This window comes from Lycorma delicatula, chromosome 12 (assembly GCF_047948215.1).
Source record: "Lycorma delicatula isolate Av1 chromosome 12, ASM4794821v1, whole genome shotgun sequence".
Lineage (NCBI taxonomy): Eukaryota > Metazoa > Arthropoda > Insecta > Hemiptera > Fulgoridae > Lycorma > Lycorma delicatula.
The window spans coordinates 5,906,573-5,929,841 of record NC_134466.1 but is presented as its reverse complement, the minus strand read 5'-3'; the positions used below and the strand labels follow the sequence as shown (position 1 = coordinate 5,929,841).

Here is a 23,269-nt window from a genome sequence, read left to right as displayed (position 1 = left end):
GTATGTATTTACTAAAGAGTTGTTTTTTTTTGTATAATTATTAATTTTAATTTTTTTAAATTTTTGTTATTGCAAAATATTTAAGAATGATTTTGTTTAATTAACGTATTAATTTTCCTTTTTCTTTAGAGTATGTGGTTGGAGCGTACTGTTCTTGTTACTTCTAATTCGTTACCTGGTATTTTAAGATGGTTTGAAGTAGTACAGTCTAAAGTTGAAGAAGTTCCTCCTGTACAGTTTGCTTGTGAAACTATGCAGACTGTTAATACTGATCTCAGTCAATTGATTGCTACATACACACAAGATCCAAAACGCAGCATAAATCCTCTTAGTATGAGATTACAGGTATTTTTATTTTTATTTTTTTCTATTTATTATGATGTCATTGTCATCGAGTTATTTTTTATGTATTGATTTATGAAAGATTTTTTAATTGTTATTTAATTGAATGTTTCATCCGAATAATATTTTGGATGTCTATAAATATTTAGTGCAGTTTTGTTCATTTCAGGCTGTAGATAGCCGCATCCCTTGTTCATGTAATGAATGAATCTGCACTTTGTTATATCCTCAGATTGCCAGGCTAGGATATTGTGTTAGAACTCAAAATCACAATGGTTACTGGGAATAGTATCAAGGAGCCATCAGGGTGTCAGGGTGTCTGGACCTGTACTCCAGACACTCAGTTGTTTGTGAGATTTAGTGTGTTATTTCGCAAATGTCTAGACATAATATAACAGTGAACTTTTGCTGTATCTCCAGCCATATAGGAATTTCAGGCAAAAGAGGTTTGTTTAGAGCCTAGTTTTACCAGTTGCATTGCTTCTGATGATCTTGTTTGTTTCCTGTAGAGGGTAGTTCATGTGAATGGGATGCTACCGTGAACAACAAACTTCACCCAATTAAGTACACTTTCATTGGGAGCTCCTCACCCAGAAATAACTGTCGAGAGGTGATTATTATCTGCCGTTAGCAAATTGGGCACACTAGGGTCAGTCATTCAGTCATGGATATCTGAAGGTGGAAACAGATGAATCCTTTTGTGCTTGCTGCGACTGCCAACTAACAGTGCACCACATCCTTGTGGATTGTACCTGTTATTATGCATTATGTCGCAAGTTTCATCTAGGATCTAACATGTGAACTATTTTAGGGGATAATGAAATGTTGCTATTATGTTTTATGCTTTCTTAAGGCCATCTGTTTGTATTCAAAAATTTAAATTAATGTAGTCTGTTTCAGCTATTCATGCCATTTGCTATAAAATAAATGGTAATTTTATTATTTTAATTTAGATTTATACTGTGATATATCTTTTTTTATTGCAAAAAAAATATATCGTGTCTGGGTAATGATAATGCAAAAGCATTTTTCACCAGAACCCCCCCCCCCCCAAAGGAGCCATTAGCATTAAAATGTAAGTGATCCAGATTGGCCTTTATCAACCTCCCTCACAAAAGGTTAGCATTTTACTTATCTGCATCTCTCCAACACATTGTTATTCAGATATTAGCTTTTTTTTTTCAAGAATACTGTTTTGAATTCTTTCAGTATATTTTTCAAAGCTATAATAATACATATGTAATCTTTAAATATATAATTGAAAATGTTTGAATATCTTATTCCAAAGATAATTTAAAAAAAGTACCAGTAATCACAAAATTGCTTTCTTTATTATGAGTTGTAAATTTAAAAATAGTATTTTTAAAATACATTGCTTTAATTAAAATTTAGAAAAAAATAAGTTATATAGTGAGCTATGTGATCTGTTCCAAAAAGTGTTTCGTATATTTGGTTCTAACTTTCGCTTTTAATCTTAAAATATTGTGACTCAATATACTCGTGCAGAATTTTCCTAATTTTCAATATGTGTTTAGAATCCTTATTTCAGAATCATAGTTAGATGTTATGCTTTTAATAGAAAGGTTAACTGCATTTTTTCACAAAGCCCCATCTCTTTATTCTAGCTGTTAGCTAAGAAAAACAATAAGGTCAAACACTTTTGAACAGGCTTGTAAATATCAGAGTATTTATGAGTTTAATGTGTCTATCTGGGTCTAATGTATCTATCTGTTTTAAAAACAGGGTCCATTTTTTTACATACACATTAAAATACAGAGTGCCATGTTACAGATTCTGAAAATGTGCATTAACTTGCAGCACTGACTTGTGTGAAAAAAAACATTAGGCTGCAGGTTTATAGAAACAAATTACTTTTCATTACATATGCTCTGTTGCATACAAAAAAAAAAGAAACAGACACATCTGTTTATCAGTGGGTTTCAAGTTTAAAATGATATAGAATGTTATGTGTAAAATGGGGCAAATGTATAATTTGGTCTTAACAGTTTCTTGTATGGCAACATCTTGAGCCAGTTTTAAGTCTCATTTAACTCTGATAGCTGACCACAACATTGGATGTATTTTTTTTTTTTTTAATGAAAACTGCTTTCTTTATTATCTTAGCACTTGTAACTTTTTAATGGTTGACTGATTTCAGTGTGGCTTTCTTGAAACTATTGTTATTCCTTAATCAAGATTTTGAGCAGTTATTAAAAATTTTTCAATTAACCACACATCTCAGTGGTCGATCTGAGCCTATTCCACATTACATGTTTACTAGTACATTTACATGTGTACACTGCACTACATCTGGTGCTATGTCAGGCCTGTCAAGCCGGTAGCAATAATTCAATTAGTCTATACACATACACCCAGACACGGCGGTAGCAGGAAAGCTGTTTGGAGAAATATATATATATATATATGCAGCGTAGCGCAAAGAAATAGGAAATTTTAAATAATTAGAAAAATGAAGTAAAGTTACTAACCTTTTGTTGGGTATTGAAAATGTGTTCCAAAAGAGTGAAAATTTTAATGTACATTACTTTTTAAAAATTACTTCACTTAAGTGCTAACCATTTTTGTGTACATTTTCAGTAAGTCGATTCTGAAAATTGTGCATAGCACGGTGCAGTGTGTTCTCAGGGATGTTGCGATTTCTTCTACAATCTGTGTTTTGAGCCGGGTAATGTTTCTTGGTCTATTTTGGTACACAATGCTCTTCAGATGTCCCCATAAAAAGAAGTCGTAGGCTGAAAGATCTGGAGACTGGGGCGGCCAAGCGATGTTAATAGTCCTTGAAATTATGCAATCCCCAAACAAGTTTTTCACTGCCACCATAGACCGTCAGGCAGTGTGTGTGGGGCTTTGTCCTGTTGAAACTATGTTTGCTGAAGGTCAAGATTTGAAATAGAAGTTTTGCTAGGAGCAAAAAATGTCAACATAACATTGATCACAGTGACAGCAGAGTCCCCTTCATCTTCAAAGAAGTAAGGGCCTGTCACCCCATGAAATGAAACTGCACACCATACAGTAAGTTTAGCAATGTTTAATGGTTGCTGGTGAAGCTGAGCAGGGTTTGTTTGTGCCCAGTAATGGAAGTTCTGCTTATTCATGTATCCACTTAACTGAAAATGGGCTTCATCTGACATCCAAAGATTTTCAATAAAGTTAGCATACTCATTAATTTTAGACAACAGTTCTTCACGAAATTGCAGATGCAATACACAATCATTAGGTTTTAGTTCTTGGACAGTTTGAATCTTGTAAGGATGAAATTTCAGGTTATGGAGTATTCATTGCACACTAACGTCAGAGCTCCATTGATGAGACCATTTTCCACAGCAAATTACGAGGACTCCTTACCACTACAGCTTTCACAGCATTGTTTTCTGGCTTGCATACAGACAATACACGCTCACTAGGTTTTTTCAAAGCCGAGCCAATCTCTTCAAAGTTACGAACCCAAGTTTTGATTGCGTGTGAAGAAGGAACTTGACTACGAGGCAGGATGTCTTAGTGTGGCCGAAACACTCTTGGTGCAGCTGTCACACTGTCACCATGTTGGTAAAATGCCCTTATGGCATCCACATTCTCTACAGTTTAATGTCTTTCTCTCACTTATGGTACACTTACAGGCCTACCAACATCAAATTCAAAATCTCCCGTTTCTCTGCACCACTCTGTATTAAAAATCTAGTATCAAAAATTGTGTACTGCTATTGAATTAGATTTTCACTTAATAATGAATTCTAATGAAAATTCCTTATGAGGACATAATGACCGCATTGTTTTTTTTTTAGCAAGCGTTCCTTCATGTATAACACAACTCGTAGGTTCTAACATTTTTATTGAAATTTTTATAATTTAAATTATTCTATTGTTTTAAAGAAATGTATTTATTATGTTCTAAATTTTAATGATGTAGTCTTATTTCTGTTGACCTGTTCTATACTTTTTCTACCTTCATATTTCTAATATTGTTTCACTTAATTTATTTTAATTTACTTTTTTCAGGATTTCTGATTTTTCACGTGTGTTTCATAAAAACAATATAGTGTTATTGATAAACCGGAAATGAATGTGATTAACTTATATATTTGTTCCCATATATAAATATATATACATATTCCTTTTAGGGTATTATAAAATTGCATGAATAGCTATTCAATATATATTTCTAGTTCAATATATTTCTTTTTTTAGGGTACAATTGACGCCAATGTTATGGGTGGAATCGCAAAATATCAAGAAGCATTTTTCACTGCCGATTATATTAGAAATAATTCTCAGTATACTGCACATATACATAGGTTACATTCACTTATCTTGGAACAGGTAATTAATTCTGTACTATAAGTACTTTTATATAATTTTAAAAATATTAATTTGTCATTTATGGCTTACCTACATAATGTGTAGATAATTTTTTCAGAAGTTAAAAAAGTGTATTGAATAAATACAATTGAATTAATGATGCAAGAATACTTAAAAAATTGCTTTTAGAGAATCACTCTACCTTCAATGTTTTTGTATACATTTTTCATGTAATTCATTTTGTAAAAACTTGTGAAATTTATAAGAATTCTAAGCTCTACTATAGTGTATACTGGAGTAAGCCATGTGCAGATAAATTGCATGCTTTAAGTTTAGAACATGTGTAACCAACATATTCCTATTCTTGAGGTTGTTTATTATTTTTTACATTTGCGATCACCAAGTCATATTTTCTGCCGATCTCATATTGCTTAGCACATGAGGGTTAATAGTCATACTATGTACTGATACAATTTCTCTATCGGATATAATTCACATAATGTATATGTGTTGTAGAAAATTTAGTAATAAATTCATTTAGAAGAAGCTTTTTTATTTTGAAAGCTTTAATCAGTTTTATTATAACTTTTATTGATAAATTATTTTTTAAGTGCATAAATTTTATTATTATTATTATTCTGTTTTAGGTTGATTTATTAGAAAGTGGTTTAGTTGTACACGGCCAGTTGGCACCACCTGATGTACAACCATTGCATAGAAGACTGATAGAACGACTGGATCGTTTACGGCATAGTTTAAAGAAACCAGCTGACAGTATTGTTCAGTTAGTATCGAATAATGAATTAATTAATAATGTTACTTATAAATCCTTGTGTTTTTTTTTCATAACATGGTTTCCACAGGCAGAAAAAATCAGAAAATATAAACTTAGAAAAAGACATAAATTTTTAGGAGAATGTTTTCATAACCAAAAGAATGGTCAGTGCAGTAAGAAGCTTTTTTTTGTCTTTTTTGTCATTTGACTGGTTTGATGCAGCTCTCCAAGATTCCCTATCTAGTGCTAGTCGTTTCATTTCAGTATACCCGCTACATCCTACATCCCTAACAATTTGTTTTACATATTCCAAACGTGGCCTGCCTACACAATTTTTTCCTTCTACCTGTCCTTCCAATATTAAAGCGACTATTCCAGGATGCCTTAGTATGTGGCCTATAAGTCTGTCTCTTCTTTTAACTATATTTCCCCAAATGTTTCTTTCTTCATAAATTTGCCGCAACATCTCTTCATTTGTCACTTTATACACCCATCTGATTTTGAACATTCTCCTATAGCACCACATTTCAAAAGCTTCTGATCTTTTCTTCTCAGGTACTCCAATCGTCCAAGTTTCACTTCCATATAAAGCTGTGCTCCATACATATACTTTCAAAAATGTTTTCCTGACGTTTAAATTAATTTTTGATGTAAGCAAATTATATTTCTGATTGAAAGCTTGTTTCACAAAACAATTTTCACTGGTTCCAGAGTTATAGCCAAATAAAATTTTAATTAATGAAATATTTGGATCTTACAAGGGGAAGGCCAACCAATTTGAATCCAACTTCATATATATATATATTTTTTTTTTTTAACCTTTTTAACATATTTATTCATTTCATTATACACTTTCTTTAATTTTATATACTTTTTTAATATTAATTTATTAATAATTACTAACCTTTGATTTTTAAAAGTTTTTGAATTACAATAAAAAGTACATAAATTTTATTTCACTGATTTTTTTTCAATTTTTTTTTTTGTATTATTATTATTGAATTATTAATTTCTCGAACATGGTACTGCTGATATGTTAAATAATATTTATAATTAATAAAATCCATCTTACCAGCACATTGATATGAACTCAAGATCTTTCGGCTTACTTGAAAGCCATCATCAGGAGATAAAATTACTGCATTAAAGTTAAAAATTGAAAAGATCACAGTTAAAATATAAAACAGACATGACAGTTCGAACCTCCTACCAGAATGCTGAAGGAATATACATATACTCTGGTGGATTAAAATGAAATCAAACGAAACCGTGTTATCAAAGAGATAGTTATTAGATTAAATTATTACTTCTTTATTTTTAGTATGTTACTAAATAATATATCGTTTTAAAAGATTTTTGTTCATTAATTAAATTTTTATTATTACAATATATATATTTTTCCAGATTGAAGTATTATAATATTTGTATGAAATATCTAAGATTTTCATGAAGTTATTATGATTGTATGTACCGTGTTCTATTATATGTTTGGCAAAGTTGGAATTTTCTGGTTTATTATTTTTTTTATCTATTTTATTATTATGTATTTATATCTAAAAGGTTCAAACAATTATCATTTTCTATTCTATCCGTGGTAAATTTTATGTGCTTATCAATTTTATTAAATTCATTTAATATTTATTATATTTGATTCGTTTTGAACATTTTCATTACATATAATTATGACAACGTAACGTTTATACAGTAGTGTATTATATCGACACAGAATTTTATCGATACAAGTATCTTCTAAAAACTGCAAATACATCTCTGCCAACAGAAATTGCCAACAATGGTTCACCCATATATAGCCAAGCCAAATGGTTGTTTATAATATTGATTGTTGAAAGTAAAGCAACTGCATTCCCAACATATTTTAATCATATTAGTTAACTATTTTATGGCTTTATATAACAATGAATTAAAAATGACCATCTTTTGTAACCAAGGATGAAATGAATGGTAATTAAGTATTGTTTTATTTCTGATTAAGAACCTTGATGGTTTTCAAATAAGCCAAAAAATCTTGAGTTCATATGAATGTGCTGGTAGGTAAGGTGGATTTCATTAATTGTTAATATTATTTTATTTAACATAAAATAATTTTATGTTAATAATGATAACATGATTATATATTAATTTTTAGCTCTCCACTGCCACCGTTACCGATTGAACAACAGCAGCAGCAACAGCAACAAAAAATAGTACATCATCATTCAAATTCCACTGCCATTAATAGTTCAACATCAACTGCAAATTCTAATGCAGAAGAATATTCTAATACCGTTGGATACGGCCACATAGCTATGTGTGAATCAGATGATATCTATAGTAAGCCGATGGTAAGAATTTTATAAAATATGTTCAAGGGTGTTTATTATTGGGCATTTGGTGTTTAGTGTGACTTTGGGCATTAATTACACATTATTTTGTCAAGAAAAATAGTATTAATTAATGAGATGAAAAATTTTTTTTTATCAAAGAATGCATATTAATAATATAAAACAAGAATAAGTTATATATTTTATTTTCTAAATATCGATCTACATGATTCATATTTACAGTCACAGAAATCAAAGACCGATTAACTGCCTCGCCAAAAAAATCAATTAGATGGTTGTCAGCTGAAATTAATTGCCAAAATCAACCGGCATAAAAAAAAATTAAACTTATGACCATATCGAATTCAAACAGTTCATCAACTTCTTGATCCAGACAAAGAAAAACGACTAGAATATTGTCATTAGTTTTGTCAATTCCTGTGTGAGGGTGTTCATGTTATGGATTCAATCTTTTTTCACAATGAGGCGTTTTATCTGGACGACTACGTAAGCAGCCATAATGATGGGCATGTGCTGTGCGATATCACAAAAAAAAAATTATTGGTCCATTTCTCCTTGAGTACACCATTACTACAGAACAATATCAGATATTTTATTGCAATTCATTGCATTCTTGGAAGAGGGAGATCTACATGACTGGTTCGAATATGACGGTGAAACTCGCACTATGCTCATTCAACTTCTGATTTCGTTAATGAATTCTTTGGTGATCGCGTTATTGATTGTGGTTTATGGCCACCAAGATCTCTAGATTTGACTGTGCCAGATTCTTTTCTTTAGAATAAAATCAAAGAAAAAGCTTACAGCAACACACCACGAACAACTGAAGATCAATATTGAACAACAAGCTGTTTTAAATATCATCCCACAAACTCTGAAAACAGTTGCAAGAAACACAGTGAAAAGGGTACTTAAGAAGATGGCGGCTATTTCCAGCATTTCCCCAAGGTGTTGGAAAGTTTGAAAATAAAATATTTAATTTAACAACTTACAAATGTCTTTTTTACTTAAACATACCTACTGACATAGATGGGTTGCATTTACATGGGAGACTGTATTAACAGATATTTCAGAATTTGTTTTTTGATGAAATTAAACTGAAAAATATTTTCAGATATTATATCTTATAAAAGTTGTTTTACATAATTAATAATTTTAAAAAAAATAGTGATCCAAGCTATGATTAAACTTAAAAAAAACATTTTTTTTCTAATTTTTTATTGGCGAGGAATTAAAACAAATTTTATTTATTTTTTGTTGGTAATAAATGTTAATTTTAATGCTTTCAAGTAGAAAAATATTTTGAATTAGAATTGTGTTATATTAATGACATATATTTACCATAATATTCAATGGAATTTTTATGGAGAATTTTTACATAAAAAAAATATACATGCAGAATTTTTAAGATGTTTCATTTTTATTGATATACTTATAAAAAACATTGTATTTAATTTTATGATGAATTTCTGACTACTTTTCTTTAAGCAATATAAATATATTTACTTCTTTAATCACACACACATGAAAGCATTTAGATTAATTATAAACAAAGATTATTTTGCGTTAATTAAGGAATGTACAAGTAAAATTCTCTTTTATTTCAAATAGAAAGCTATGGTTTGGCTCATTAATAATAAAGTAGTTGAAAAAAAAGTTAAAAAAAATTATATTAAAGTAAACTACATGCATGGATAATCATTTCTGTAATCTTCTTGTTGACTTTACCAACATTGTCATCTGGTGGTTTTTTATTTCAGGAGATATTGGAAACGTTAGATAATCGAGAGCCTTCACCTCCACCAGCAATTCCTCTTAGACCCCGTTCAACAAATTATACATCATCTGTGAGTGAAGTTTCTCGTGTAAGGTATGTAAAAGTTTTTTGCTTTATCTATAGATAATTATAATGATTGAATCAGTATTGATGTGATTTAGAAATTTTTTTTTCTTAGGTGCCAGATTGAGGCACATCCACATAAGTAAAATTTTAATACTTTCAGTTATATCTTCGTCACCATTCAGTTTTTGTTTGGCTCTAATCAGCATCATAATATAACTTGGTGAACTTGATGCAAAATGTTATTACTATATGCACATTGTCTTTTCACAAACAAGATTGTGATCATAAAAAAAAAGAAAAAAGAATCAAATATTGTAGAGATATTGTTTCATTATACGACACAACTGCATTATCATTGTGCAGATATTTAGATTAACAAATTTCTCTCTCATAGTCGCATCTCTGATATAAACGTTCATTTTCAGCAAAGAGTAAAAATCCACAAAAATCTGCAATTTTTTACCATATAATAGACACCATAAACTATAACACTTAGGAAAAGATGTTAATAATAACATTTCAAACTTATTTTTCTTTCTTAATGTTGCAGCCCTTTTAATAGTTATTGAATGAAAACTTTCAAACTACACTGCTGTTTGTTAGAAACTATATGTTACCAAATTATATTTCTAAAAGTTTTTCAATTGTCAGAGATGTTAATAAATATTGTTAAAGAAATTGTGATTACATAAGAATAAATAAAACTGAGAAGTTAGAACTTAAGATTCATTATTTTTCATAAAAATTATAAATTATTTAATAATATTTGCCTAAAATAAAAAAAACAAATTTTCTTAAATTTAAAGAAAAGGCAGAAAATTTGTGATAAAGAACATTAAAATATAGAATAGTAAGTCACAGTACTTGTACATAAAAAATATAGAGACTCATATGTTAATTAAGATAAGTATTTAATTATAACAGTTTGTGCTAATAATAAATCTCAGTTTAGTTATTATTTATAAATCATTACCAATATTTTTTGCTTCAAAATAAAAGAAAGTGAGGCTGTGAATGTAACGAAATAAGAGGGTAAGTCAATTATTATCTGCAATGTAGTAATAAATTTTATTGCTATACAAATAGGAAACTTGCTCCATAGTTGCACAAGCTTCCTGATGCCCTCATAAAAGAAGGTTTTCAGTTGAGCTGCGAGCCAGGAATGCACTGCTTCTTTCACTGTTTCGTCCTGAGGTAAATCGACGACCCCTTAATGCTTCTTTGAGTGGACCATTCAAGTGGTTGTCAGAAGGGACAAGATCAGGACTATACAGAGGACGAGCCAGTACTTCAAAGTTGAGTTTCTGGAGCGTTTCAGCAGTGGGGCAGCAGTATGTGGACAGGGATTGTCGTGCAAAAACACAAAACCTTTCGACAGCAGTCCTCGGCGTTTGCTTCGAATTCCAGGCTTCAGCTTGGCAGTAAGCATTTCACTGTAACGCGCACTGTTTATTGTCGTGCCTCTTTCCTCATGTTGTTCCAGTACTGGGCCTTGTGAGTCCCAAAAAACAGTAAGCGTCAGTTTTCCTGCAGACGGTTGGGTCTTGAACTTTTTTGCAGGGTGAATTTGGATGTTTCCAGTTTCCATTCCATTCTCTGCCGTTTACTCTCCGGCTCATAATGATGGATCTGTGTTTCATCACCGGTGATGATTCTGTCTAAGAAGATGTCCTGTTCGTTACCATAGCGATTCAAATGTTTTTGGCAGATGTCCAAGTGCGTTTGTTTATACGACTGTGTGAGTTGTTTTGGGACCCGTCTTGCACGGACTTTATGAAACCCAAGTCTGTTGTGAATGAATTTGTAGGCAGAACCGTGACTATTTGCAAACGATGTGCCGCTTCATCAATAGTTACACGTCTATGAAAACCATGTCACGTGCACGCTCAATGTTTTCCTCATTTGTGGCGGTAAACGATCGTCCGGCTCCTTCATCGTGCGTAACACTTGTGCGACCATTTTTGAAAATTTCAATCCATTTGTAGACACTCCGTTGCGCAACACATACTGTACTGAAAGTCTTCGTTGAATTTCAGCCCCTGATACACCTTCCGACCACAAAAAACGAATTACTGAACGTTGCTCTTCTTTGGTGCAAATAGAAATCGCAGCATCCACGGTTAACAGCAGGGCAGCGATAATGGAACTAACCTAGCAGCATCAGACATAACAACATTTAAACCACACATGCATCACCTACGCAACTTGACAGTACTACCAACATAAACAAAAATATAACTAAATTGTCAATAATAATTGACTTACCCTTGTATGTCTAAAAACCTAGAACTATGTCTTCAAAATATTAACAATTGCCAAATTCAGTTTCAAAATCATAGTTGATAAAAAAATGTTTAATTGTTTATGTTAAAATTCATTACATATAAATCATAACTATATCGGTGTACTTTGTCAGATCAATTATTTCTCACTTTTATGTAACATTAGTTATTCCACTTCTTTAGAAATGTACTAGAAAAGGGAAAACCATTTGATGATTTAATATTGTTTTTGAATAAAAATCATATAGTACATTTTTATGATATTATGTACTGCATAGATGATTTTTTTTATAGCAATGGTGATTTAAGTCTAAAACGGCACCAACGGTCACTGAGTAGAACACAGCAACAAGTACAAAGGTTAAGTGATCGTGAAACACCATCACCAGCGCCTTTGGATTGTTGCAATCAACCTGAAGAAGCACCACCACTGCCACCTAGAGGTAATTGTTTATTTTTATTTGTTTTTTACATTTTAAGAGTCATATTAATTATAAAGATTACTTATTATATGTGGTGAAATATTTTGTGTTTGCCATATAATTATTTATTTTTTTATATTCTTCTATTTAAAGAATGATGTTTTTATTTGTATTTGTCAGTAATTTAATTTCTTAAACAATATGTAAATAATCATTAATCAGAGAACTGGTACCTACATTTCTTCTTTTGGTTGCAAAATTACCTACATTGTTATCATTGAAATTAAGAAAATGTTATTTGCAAGGTTATTCAGAAAGTAAGTTTAAAAGGTAATTAATAAGATGAAGAACAATTTTAACACAAGGGACGTTTAATAGTTAACGAGACAAATTGAAGTAAAGAAAAACGATTTATTCAATGTTAATGAAACTTACTCTACTTTTCAACTCAACATTTCAACACATTTTGCGATAATTCACCACATCATGAATGATTGAATGAATGGTTCCAACACTAATATTACACTAACTAGGAGTTTGGAAAATTTGGCTCACCTGTCTTCGCGAATAAGATCATTTATGCGATTTCGCAGCGTGGTAGTCGAAACTACAACTGGTCTTCCAGAGTAGTGGGAGATCACACAGCCACACTTGTTTTTCCTGAATTGAACTGTCCCACCCACTTATACACATTAACTGCGATTTAAACACTTTTCACCGTACTGTTTCAACATTCTTGAGTAAATTTCCATTGGTTTCACACCTGGTAGCAAAAACCATATCGCTGAACGTTTCTCTTCTGGTGTACAGGTTTCAAGTGGAGCTGACATTCTGAAATCAACAAAAGAGGCTATGTTTAGATTAATTATGATCAAATTGCTGATTAAATGTGTTTCCAATGTTGCCAACTTGACCCTTAAAATGTTTCATTGCCATTGAATGAACCGTTTTTTTTCTACATCAGTTTGTCTTGTGAATTATTGAACGTCCCTTGTATAATGTTTTTAATTTAATAATTAAATTTTTTTTTTAATATAATATTAATCATCATTTAAAGCTACTATTTTATTTTTATGTAGGCATTTTTTGTTTTTATCGTAAGGGTTATAGTAACTGAAAACATAATTCTATATTAAAAAAATTTACTAGGTAAACAAAACTTACAAAGTAGTGAGCATTTTCACTGTTTATGATTAATATATATGATTGTTTTGGTTGAATTTTGTTTTTAATGGTTAGGTATTTATTAACATTGTTACTTTATGATTAATTAAAAGACCTGTGATAGGATTGTGAAAAGGTACTAACTATTATTTATTTTGTGATGGAATATCAACAACCACCATGTCACAACTTGTGATATGTTGCACAGGAATTTTTTTGTAGTTCACTTATGGATTAGAAAAAAACATTGTCTTTTTTTCACATGAAATTAATCTTTATTTTACTGTTTTGTAGCTCCAGATAAAAGGAACAGCGGAGAAGTGCCTCCTGCACCCCCAAAGAGACTTCCATCTAGAAAGGTATTGTTTGTTTCTTTTTCATTTAAATCGTTAGTGCTCTGTTAATAATATTTAGAAAATAAAATTTTGTGATTTAATTTTTAAATAAAATTGTTATATAACATTTATTTTAATTAATTTATTAATTAATAAATAAAAAATAATGAAACTAATAATTAAAAATAATAAATAAAAAAAAAAATAAAACAAGTGCGATGGTGCATGGACACATTACAGAAGTGAAGCTTCTTATGGAATATTATATGAATTATTAAAGTTGCAAAATAATGTATACCCAGTGTACACAAATGATAACATGTTTTATAAGTAAAAATGAAAATAAACAAGAGCAAAACGAAAGTAATGAAATGTAGTAGAAATAATGAAGATGGACCACTGAATGTAAAAATAGGAAGAGAAAAGATTATGGAGGTAGAAGAATTTGTTATTTGGGAAGTAGAATTACTAAAGATGGACGAAGCAGGAGCGATATAAAATGCTGAATAGCTCAGGCGAAACGAGCCTTCAGTCAGAAATATAATTTGTTTACATCAAAAATTAATTTAAACGTCAGGAAAAGATTTTTGAAAGTATATGTTTGGAGTGTAGGTTTATATGGAAGTGAAACTTGGACTATTGGAGTACCTGAAAAGAAAAGATTAGAAGCTTTTGAAATGTGGTGCTACAGGAGAGTTTTAAAAATCAGATGGTTGGATAAAGTGACAAATGAAGAGGTGTGCAGAAAATTGATGAAGAAGGAAGCATTTGGAAAAATACAGTTAAAAGAAGAGACAGACTTATAGGTCACATATTAAAGCATACTGGAATAGTCACTTTAATATTGGAGGGACAGGTAGAAGGAAAAAATTGTGCAGGCAGGCAACGTTTGAAATATGTAAAACAAATTGTTACGAATATAGGATGTAGGGGGTATACAGAAATGAAACGACTAGCACTAGGTAGGGAATCTTGGAGTGCTGTGTCAAACCAGTCAAATGACCGAAGACAAAAAAAAAAAAAAATTTTATTAATAAGAAATATGAACTAACAATGAAATACATATATTATAAAAAGAGAGAATACGCATGTATGCATAAGCCAAGTATAAGAGTCAGAAAGAGAGAGTGCTTACTGAACACGTGTGCCAGTATCGATATTAGTGCGTGATGCTTTTTTTTCTCAGTTGATTTCCCATCCTGAAGCCTGCATTAAGAAGCTTTGCTTCAATAAATAATTTTCTATTAATCATTTTAATTAATTTTTTATGAAGTACTGTCACAATATAAAAGGGAGGGTGTAGATTATTTCTTATGCTTATGATAAATAAAATAAATAAATTTCTAAACTTCTTTACGTGTTTTTGGAACTCATATTTTCATTTGTCTATCTAAATCTCTTTTCCTACCGACTGGTAACAACACCATGCCTAATGGCAAATATGGTTTATTCGTTGTTTTTCATAATACTGCTAAATTATATGACATTTATTTCTATGTAAGAAGGATAAAAATTCAGGAATTTAAATCAATAACAGTTTCTATTGTAATTTGGTCTTGAAAAACTTATCTATTTCAATATTAGGATAAAACACATTTATATATAAACAGCTAATTATTGCCATTACAGCATAAGTTTTTATTGAAGTGTAATAATTGGTAATCTCTTTAAGACTGAGGTTGGAAAGGGATTATAAGTAAGATAAATTACAACAGATGAAATAGTGTTTCTTCAAAATTCACTTTATTATATCTTTAAATACCGGGTGTACAAAAAGAATATCGAGATTTTAATTTGTTATAATATGATCTTGGATGAGTCTGTTGACTAGAATCAAAGAGCAAAAAGGCCGGTTTTAGTTTTGCACATGGCCATAGATCGATTCCCTGTGTTTCTGGTTGACAGTGCCAGTAACAAAGATGGTGACTTGTGAACAGAAATTTAGAAGTGACTGATGTCTCATACTAAGTTGCTTAATACTGTTGTGAGTCCAGCATGTAACTTTCATCGGAAGAATTATCAAAAAGTGTCTGTATATGTGTAGATATTTTTTAAACAGTGATTAATATTCTTTAAATTCTATGTTAATACATGTTTTTTTAAGTACATATTTATATTTGTATAATTGAAATTAAATGTTAAACACAGCTTATTCTACTGTTCTATTCTGAAGGTTGCAGCTTTCTTGAATCAGGCTGAAAGGCAGCTACATCCCTTGTTTATATATACCTAGTTTAACAGCAAATTGTTTCATTCATGGATCTCCATGACAGGCTGCTTTCTTAATTAGAATCCAACAACAAAATGATGGCCAAGAACCTTATAAAGGAGCCACATTTTTAAAGGACGCCTGGTTAAGCCAGATCTCAAACTATGAGTCTTTTGGTCCAGAGGTTAGTACTTAGCCATCTGGACCCTAGCACAAGCGTAGTGAAATGTTGGTTTCAGTTGAATGATTAAACTTTTTTATTAATTATTATATTACTTTTTTAAAGTTTCTGTAATATCAATTTTTATTTTATTTATTGTTTTTTCTAAGTCTAAATAATTGCTTGTATTACACTCAGTGGAGTATCTGAAGTCCATGAAATTCGCTATTCACTGAACCGCTAATATGAAGCTAAGTAAGTATGTTTGTTTAAAAGTTTGTAATCATTATTATCGCTTTTCCTATCATTATTATTGCTTTATTGTACTGATTATTTATTTTATGTTTGGCAGGATGATGTCATTGATGGGGCTGGTAGTAGTACTTTATCTAGAGATTCAGGATTTTACTCTGAGCAGCTTAATAATTTATCAGGGTATGAAGAGTGGGTGTTACCTCCTGCTCTATCACCTAGAACAACTGCACCGCAACCTCCTCCACCTATACCACCTAAAACTCCTAATAGTGCCACAAATGTTTTGTCATCAATACAGCATGATGATATTAGTTTATCAAATAGTGGTATGCATTTTTCAATTTCTTAATTTTTATAAGTATTTTTTAAAGTAATAATAGAATATAAATTATTGGGACACCTGCTGAATAAGGTATAGTTAGTTATATTCAGCTTATTGTGTGTATTTTTCATAGTATTACAGTTTGCATAATTGTGTACGATGAAACATTTGGAATACTCAAAACGCATGTTTTGTAAGACTAGAGGAAATTTCAATTAAAAAAATTGACAATACAGTTGTTTTTGATGCAAGGCTTACCCACATTGTAACTTAATTAAAAATATTTATCATTTTATTTAAATATAATATTTTTTTCGTTTATTTAATTCAATGATTCTAAACTAAAGCATATGTGCATACCATATTTAATTCATGCAGGTGTGGCGGTACTAGCGGCGATGGTTGGCACTAAAATTAAGTAATGCAATTTCACAAAATGCATAAAACAAATTTTGCTTGTATGGTTGGCAGACTGGTCTAGCCACAAGGCTTAACATATCAGGTATTGAGTCAACCAGGCGAGTTCGAAACCCAGCCAGACCAAATTACATTTTTACACATATTATTATTCATTTATTTAATTCTATCGCTCACCTATGATGTCACAACATAGCAGACAAAATTTTTTTGTTGCAGATATTGTTATTTTTTATTTGTTAACAAAAGTACCTAAGAAAATTATGACCTTAATTAGGTAAAATCTCAAGTTACTGAGGGTGACTTTGCTCTACAGCCTCACCCCCTTGACCTTTTAATTTGAAAATTTAATGGTATCAATGCCCCATTTATAGAAGTAACCTGATCAAGTTTGGTCAAAAACAGTCTAGTAGTTCTGAAGATGATTTAGAAGCCAATATCGAACACACATGTACATACGATCATTAATATTCTGAAAATTTTCATCTGGTTTTTTGGGTTCCTTAGATGTCAAAACATCAAGATTTGGTGAAAACCGCAAATGCCCAAATTGGCCCGATTATAATACTTTCCCTTATAGAGCTATAGCTCTGCTATAGTGCTATCTAGTTGGGAAAGTAAAAAGTGTATTACATTAAAAACATCAAGTGCAAAACAATAAAAAACATGTAGTAAAGCTATTATTATTTGATAAATTTATTTGTACTGGTGGCCCCTTGCTGCTACAGTGTGTTATTATTACGAGGGTTATTTTTTTCCAAGGTCTGATCGGTTGCAAAATAAAAACCCATGCAAAAATCAGATGAACCTTTGCGCATATGTGTTGCACATTGTATCTAGTGTGGCCTTCAATCACATCGCGTCACTTCGTTTAGTTGTGAACACGCAGCTAGCACGTATACATGTTTACAACAATAGCATCTCACACCAAGTGTGAAGCGTGTGTGGTAATTAGATTTCTTCAGGCTGAGGGGTGTAATGCAGTTGAAATTCGTCGACGAATAAGTAATGTGTACGGTAAAACTTCAATGAGTGACAGCAAAGTGCGACAATGGTGCAGGAACTCTAAAGCAGGATGTACAGATGTTCATGATGCAGGCGGTCAGGAAAGGAAGCGACTGTCAACCGATGATCTCGTTGAGCGAGTGGATGAGGCAATTAAAGAAAATTGTCGGTTCACGATTTCTGTATTGAGTGATTCGTTTCCTGAAAATTCAAGGTCGGCTCTCTACACCATTGTGAGTGAGAGACTTCAGTACCGCAAACTGTGTGCAAGTGGGTTCCCAAGATGCTGTCCGACCATCACAAAACAATGAGAATGGATGCCTCCCTAACATTTCTCCAGCGCTACCACAATGAAGGAGAAGATTTTTTGAACAAAATTGTCACAGGGGACGAGACACGGGTCCGTTTCGAAACTGAAGAAACAAAAAGAACAATCCAAACAGTGGATGCATTCTCATTCTCCCAGTAAACCAAACAACTTCAAGCGAACCTTCAACAGAAAGTGTATGGATACTGTGTTCTGGGACCAGAACGGAGTTCTCTTGGTGGAATTCACAGAACGTGGCACGACCATCACTGCAGCCTCATACTGTGTGACTCTTCAACTTCTACAAAGGGCAATTCAGAATAAGCGAAGAGGAATGTTGTCATCAGGCATTGTCTTTCCCCATACAATCTCGGCCGCACACTGCAGCTGTAATGAAGAAGCTGCTGCAGCGTTTTCGTCGGGAAGTGTTTGATCACCCGCCATACAGCCCGGACTTGGCTCCATCCGATTTTCACCTTTTTGCTCACATGAAACGCTAGGAGGACAACATTTTGGCACAGACATCGAGCTGCAGACCAGTGTAAAAGCATGGCCGAAAACACAGGCGGCTCCGTTCTATGACGAGGGTATTGGAAAGTTGGTACTACGCTATGACAAATGTCTAAATCAGAGTGGCGAATATGTAGAGAAATAGCATAACTATGTAAGTACTTGTTACAAATAAAAAATCTTTTATTTTCACTGTGGTTTTAATTTCGTGACCGATTGGACCTTGAAAAAAAAATAACCCTCGTATTACCAAGTAACGTTATATATTTTAAAAAATCAGCTAAAAAGCAGTGGGCCTGCCCTGTTTCTCAATATTATTATTACAAGTAATATTATATATTTAAAAAATCGACTAAGAAACCTGCTCCATTTATAACACGTCACCCCAAACTCCCTTGTCTTTCTCTTTTCTTTCCTATCACATGTTAAAAATGTACTCATACCTAGTTCTAATCCATCCGGATGTTGTACTGCACAGATTGGGCTGATTATTTTTTTTATTTTGCTCAAAATGGTCCACAGATATGTCATGAAGCACTGATGGACCTTAAAAAAAAAAATTTTTCCTGTCAGTAATATCCTTGGAAAGTTCCTCAATTAAGGAATAAATGAGAATTTTTTGAGAAAATCTCAGAGGAGACTCAAATTTTGGATCCGATAATGCTTGATGGACATATCTGTGGGTCATTCTGAGCAGAATAAAATAAAACCAGCCTGATCCATCCAGTAGGATACCCAGATGGACTGAAGGTTGGTTTTCAGTTCAATTTTTTTAATATATAAGATACTGTTGAAAAATAACGAACTAATCCTGACAAAGATGAGAAAACATTTTTCTTATTTATTTGCACTAAAATTCCAAAATATTAATATTTATAAATAATATTAAGTTTATAAATCATAGTCAACCATATACCGAGTAATTTTAAATATGAACATTACATACAGTAATATCATGCAGTTATTTAATAGTTAAAAAGGAGTTAATGAGTAAAATAGATAAGTAAAAGTTGCAGCATGATTTGCACGGTTAAAAAAATTGGGGTGAATATTGTGGTTATCTTTTTGTTTCATGAGTCGTCTTACTGGTTTAAGGATATTCTCCATTATTTTTCTTCTGTGTTAATAACTTAATGTTATTACTATGTTTTAGATCCTCAGTTACCTGTTTTATAAATTCCAATCTTCGTTTTACTGTATACATCCCTTGTTACCAAATTAACTAATTCTTATTGTCTTAGATACGAGAGTTGTTCAATAATTAAACAGCCAAATGGATGTAGAGAAATTATTATTTGTATGAAATTAACACTAGTTTTCAACATAATTTTCGGTTACATTTAGGCACTTACTCCATCTTTCTATGAGCTCTATTTCTATTGCCTTATAATAGTTGTAAGTCTTTTAAAACTCTGTCAGTTGCATATTCTCTAACATTGTCATCATTTTCTTTTTCTAACTCCACATTTAATCATTTTTCTTCTTTTTTTTGGTCACATACTCCTATCACCTATTATCTCTTAGATTTTGTCTTCTTAATACGGGTTTTCCATTCACACTTCTGATACTATTATACGATATTTTGACTTCATTTCCCTAATGTTTTTATCATATGCTGCATGTACCTTCCCGGTTATATTTTCTTTTTTTTTCACTATATGTCTGCACTAACAATTTTCCCTTTGCTGTTTTGCACCTTTATTAATTTTCCTTTTATTCTTTTTTTGAACCCTCTTTAAAAAATTTGCAAAGAGGAAGTGGTTTGCCGATTGAGCTATTCACAGGTATTTGATGTCATCAGAAAACACACCACTATGCGTACGATACGAGTGCCGCTTGACTGTGTACCACATCCTTGTGGATTGCATATGTTATGGGGCCTTACGTAAATTTAAATTACCAGGGGATATTCACCACATCCTAGGCAAAGAATGTACTGGAACCAGGGATTGTTACTTCTGAGAAGTATCAATATACTTCATAAAATTATTTAATGTTAACAAACCGTAAATTTTGATTTTATTTTGTTATTCACGTTGTATATTTTATCCTAAAAATGGTTGTTTCTTTTATTTTCTTTTATTGTTTTAGTTTTAATCTTATCGTAGTTTTCATCTTAGTTTTAATCGTATTTTATTAATATCTTTTATATTAAGAACTTTTTTTTGTTCAATAGTTTTGTTCCAGGTGAAAATAACACGAAAGCTTTTTTCGACCCCCCCCCCCCCAAAAAAAAAACCTATATGTTATTTGGTACCTATACCTTTCTACCTAGTATTTATTTATTTTTTTCAGTTTTTAGCATTATATTATTCTTATTTATTCTATCCCATCCCTTTGCTTCTTATCATCTTCAGTTTCAACTTACAGTGTATCACTGTTAAATTTTGGTCAAATCAGTGTCTACTCTTTGATATATATTTTACAGCCCGTTTATTGTGATAAAAAATGAATACTATTCCATTTTAATTCTAATGTTGGAAGATTAACCTGCATTGAAAGTGTTTGCGACTAAATTACAAATTTTATTGTTATATGGTGCAAATTTTAATTGTAGGATATTGTTGTATACACTGCTATTCAGTTATTCTATGTAGGTTGCAACTTAGATTTTTATAATCAGACCAGATCATTTGTATGGTTTCAGATACTCACAGTAGGTCTTGGAATTTATAACCTGTAAATATGGCAGACTATTATCTTTTTTTTAAGTTTTTAAATTTTAAAACTTAAATTTAAATTTCTAATTATAATGACCAAAAAAACAATTTTTTTATGACAATTAGTTACAATTATTTATTTCAAACATTCTTTCGTTATTTTTCTCATTTGGTTATATCAGGCTGGATTTAATGTAATATTTAATAAAAGATGCATCTTTTTACCTGTTTTTTTTTTTTTAATTTTAATTTTAATACTTTGTATAATTTATAATTCTGATGTATTCTCAAATTAAGAAACAACTTGAAAATTGGTTTTCTTTTAAAAATCCACTTGTTTGTATTATTAAAAAGTATATGGTTTTGGTGTCCCATTAAACTTAACTTACAAAGTTACTTGCACATTGTTGCAAATCTGCTGTTTGTCAGAAGTTTGCACAATCTGGTTTCATTATCTTTTGATAATTTAATTTATAAGATATAATGATTACTGATTTTATTTATTATTTTTTTTAATCAGGTGGACAGCGTGTGTCGGAAAATTATTCTGTACCACGTTTACAAAATATCACAGATCCTGCTGGAAATTTACCATAGAGTTATGCGGAAAGATGAGAGTAACTAAATAATGTGTAATTAATCTGCTCATTTTTTCAGCTATATTATATACAAATGTTTTTTGTAAGTCAGTGATTTTTTTTGTTAGAGGTGTTTATATGTAGTAACATTAATTATTCAATGTATGATGATTATTTAACGATGTTAGTGTTATAGTTAATAATAATCAAGTAGACTGATCCACTCTCACACAAAGACACACTTTTGTAGTGTATTTTTATTTATAAACCTAATTGGCTGAAATTTCGCATCGAGATGAAAACACGCCATAAAAAATATACTATAGCCTTATTTTTTGCATATTTTTTTTAGGAATTTGTATGTGTAATGGTTTTAAGCATTTTAATCAGTAGCTCTGGGTGGATATCAATTTTGGGTGGTCATCCTTATTTTTTTTTTAACAATTTTGAGAAACTTTTAGCTTATAAAAATGGATATTTTCAGCTTATCGTAGAATAATTTCCTAGACTGTTAAAAACTAGATCTATTTTGAAAGGTTTTTATTCTGTTTGTTTACAACAAAAACTATCTGAATTTTGTAATATATTTTTTATGCCTTGTTTTGGTGCGAAATTTTGCCGAATAAGTCAGTAAGTAAAATGCCTACAGCCAGATGAAGATACAGAACTCTTGGTGAAGTATTCAGAACTTGATGTACCACAGAATGATTGTATTTCATTTATTATTTACGTTCTAAATTGTTATGGTAACTCATAGAAAAGTTGAACATTTTGGAGCACTCAGTTATGCAGCTTTGGGAAATTTTAGATTTAAATCATATACATTTTATATTATTTTATTATTATTTTTTCTTATTTGAGTGTATAATTCTAAGACAGTTTATTTTTCAGTATAATATCCTCACAACTTCGTGCATAATCTTAAGGATATATAATAATATAATGGTCAATTACAAGCTCTGGTGAGTTGGAAGTTTGCAGTTCATTACAATAACAGCCAAATTGTATTAGATAGGTTTTACTA

The 23,269-nt window shown here is 31.0% G+C and overlaps 1 protein-coding gene across 1 annotated transcript in view; it reads left to right on the top strand.

The window, feature by feature from the left end:
* spg (dedicator of cytokinesis spg) overlaps positions 1 to 22,656 on the top strand; it is a 288,431-nt gene extending 265,775 nt beyond the window's left edge. Inside the window, exons 34-42 of the mRNA XM_075380362.1 lie at positions 130 to 345; positions 4,549 to 4,680; positions 5,307 to 5,443; positions 7,581 to 7,776; positions 9,537 to 9,646; positions 12,196 to 12,344; positions 13,782 to 13,846; positions 16,544 to 16,772; positions 22,188 to 22,656. Of these exons, the coding sequence (XP_075236477.1) occupies positions 130 to 345; positions 4,549 to 4,680; positions 5,307 to 5,443; positions 7,581 to 7,776; positions 9,537 to 9,646; positions 12,196 to 12,344; positions 13,782 to 13,846; positions 16,544 to 16,772; positions 22,188 to 22,264 (1,311 nt within the window). The 3' untranslated portion in view covers positions 22,265 to 22,656. The remainder of the gene's footprint in view (positions 1 to 129; positions 346 to 4,548; positions 4,681 to 5,306; positions 5,444 to 7,580; positions 7,777 to 9,536; positions 9,647 to 12,195; positions 12,345 to 13,781; positions 13,847 to 16,543; positions 16,773 to 22,187) is intronic.
* Positions 22,657 to 23,269: the final 613 nt, after the last annotated feature.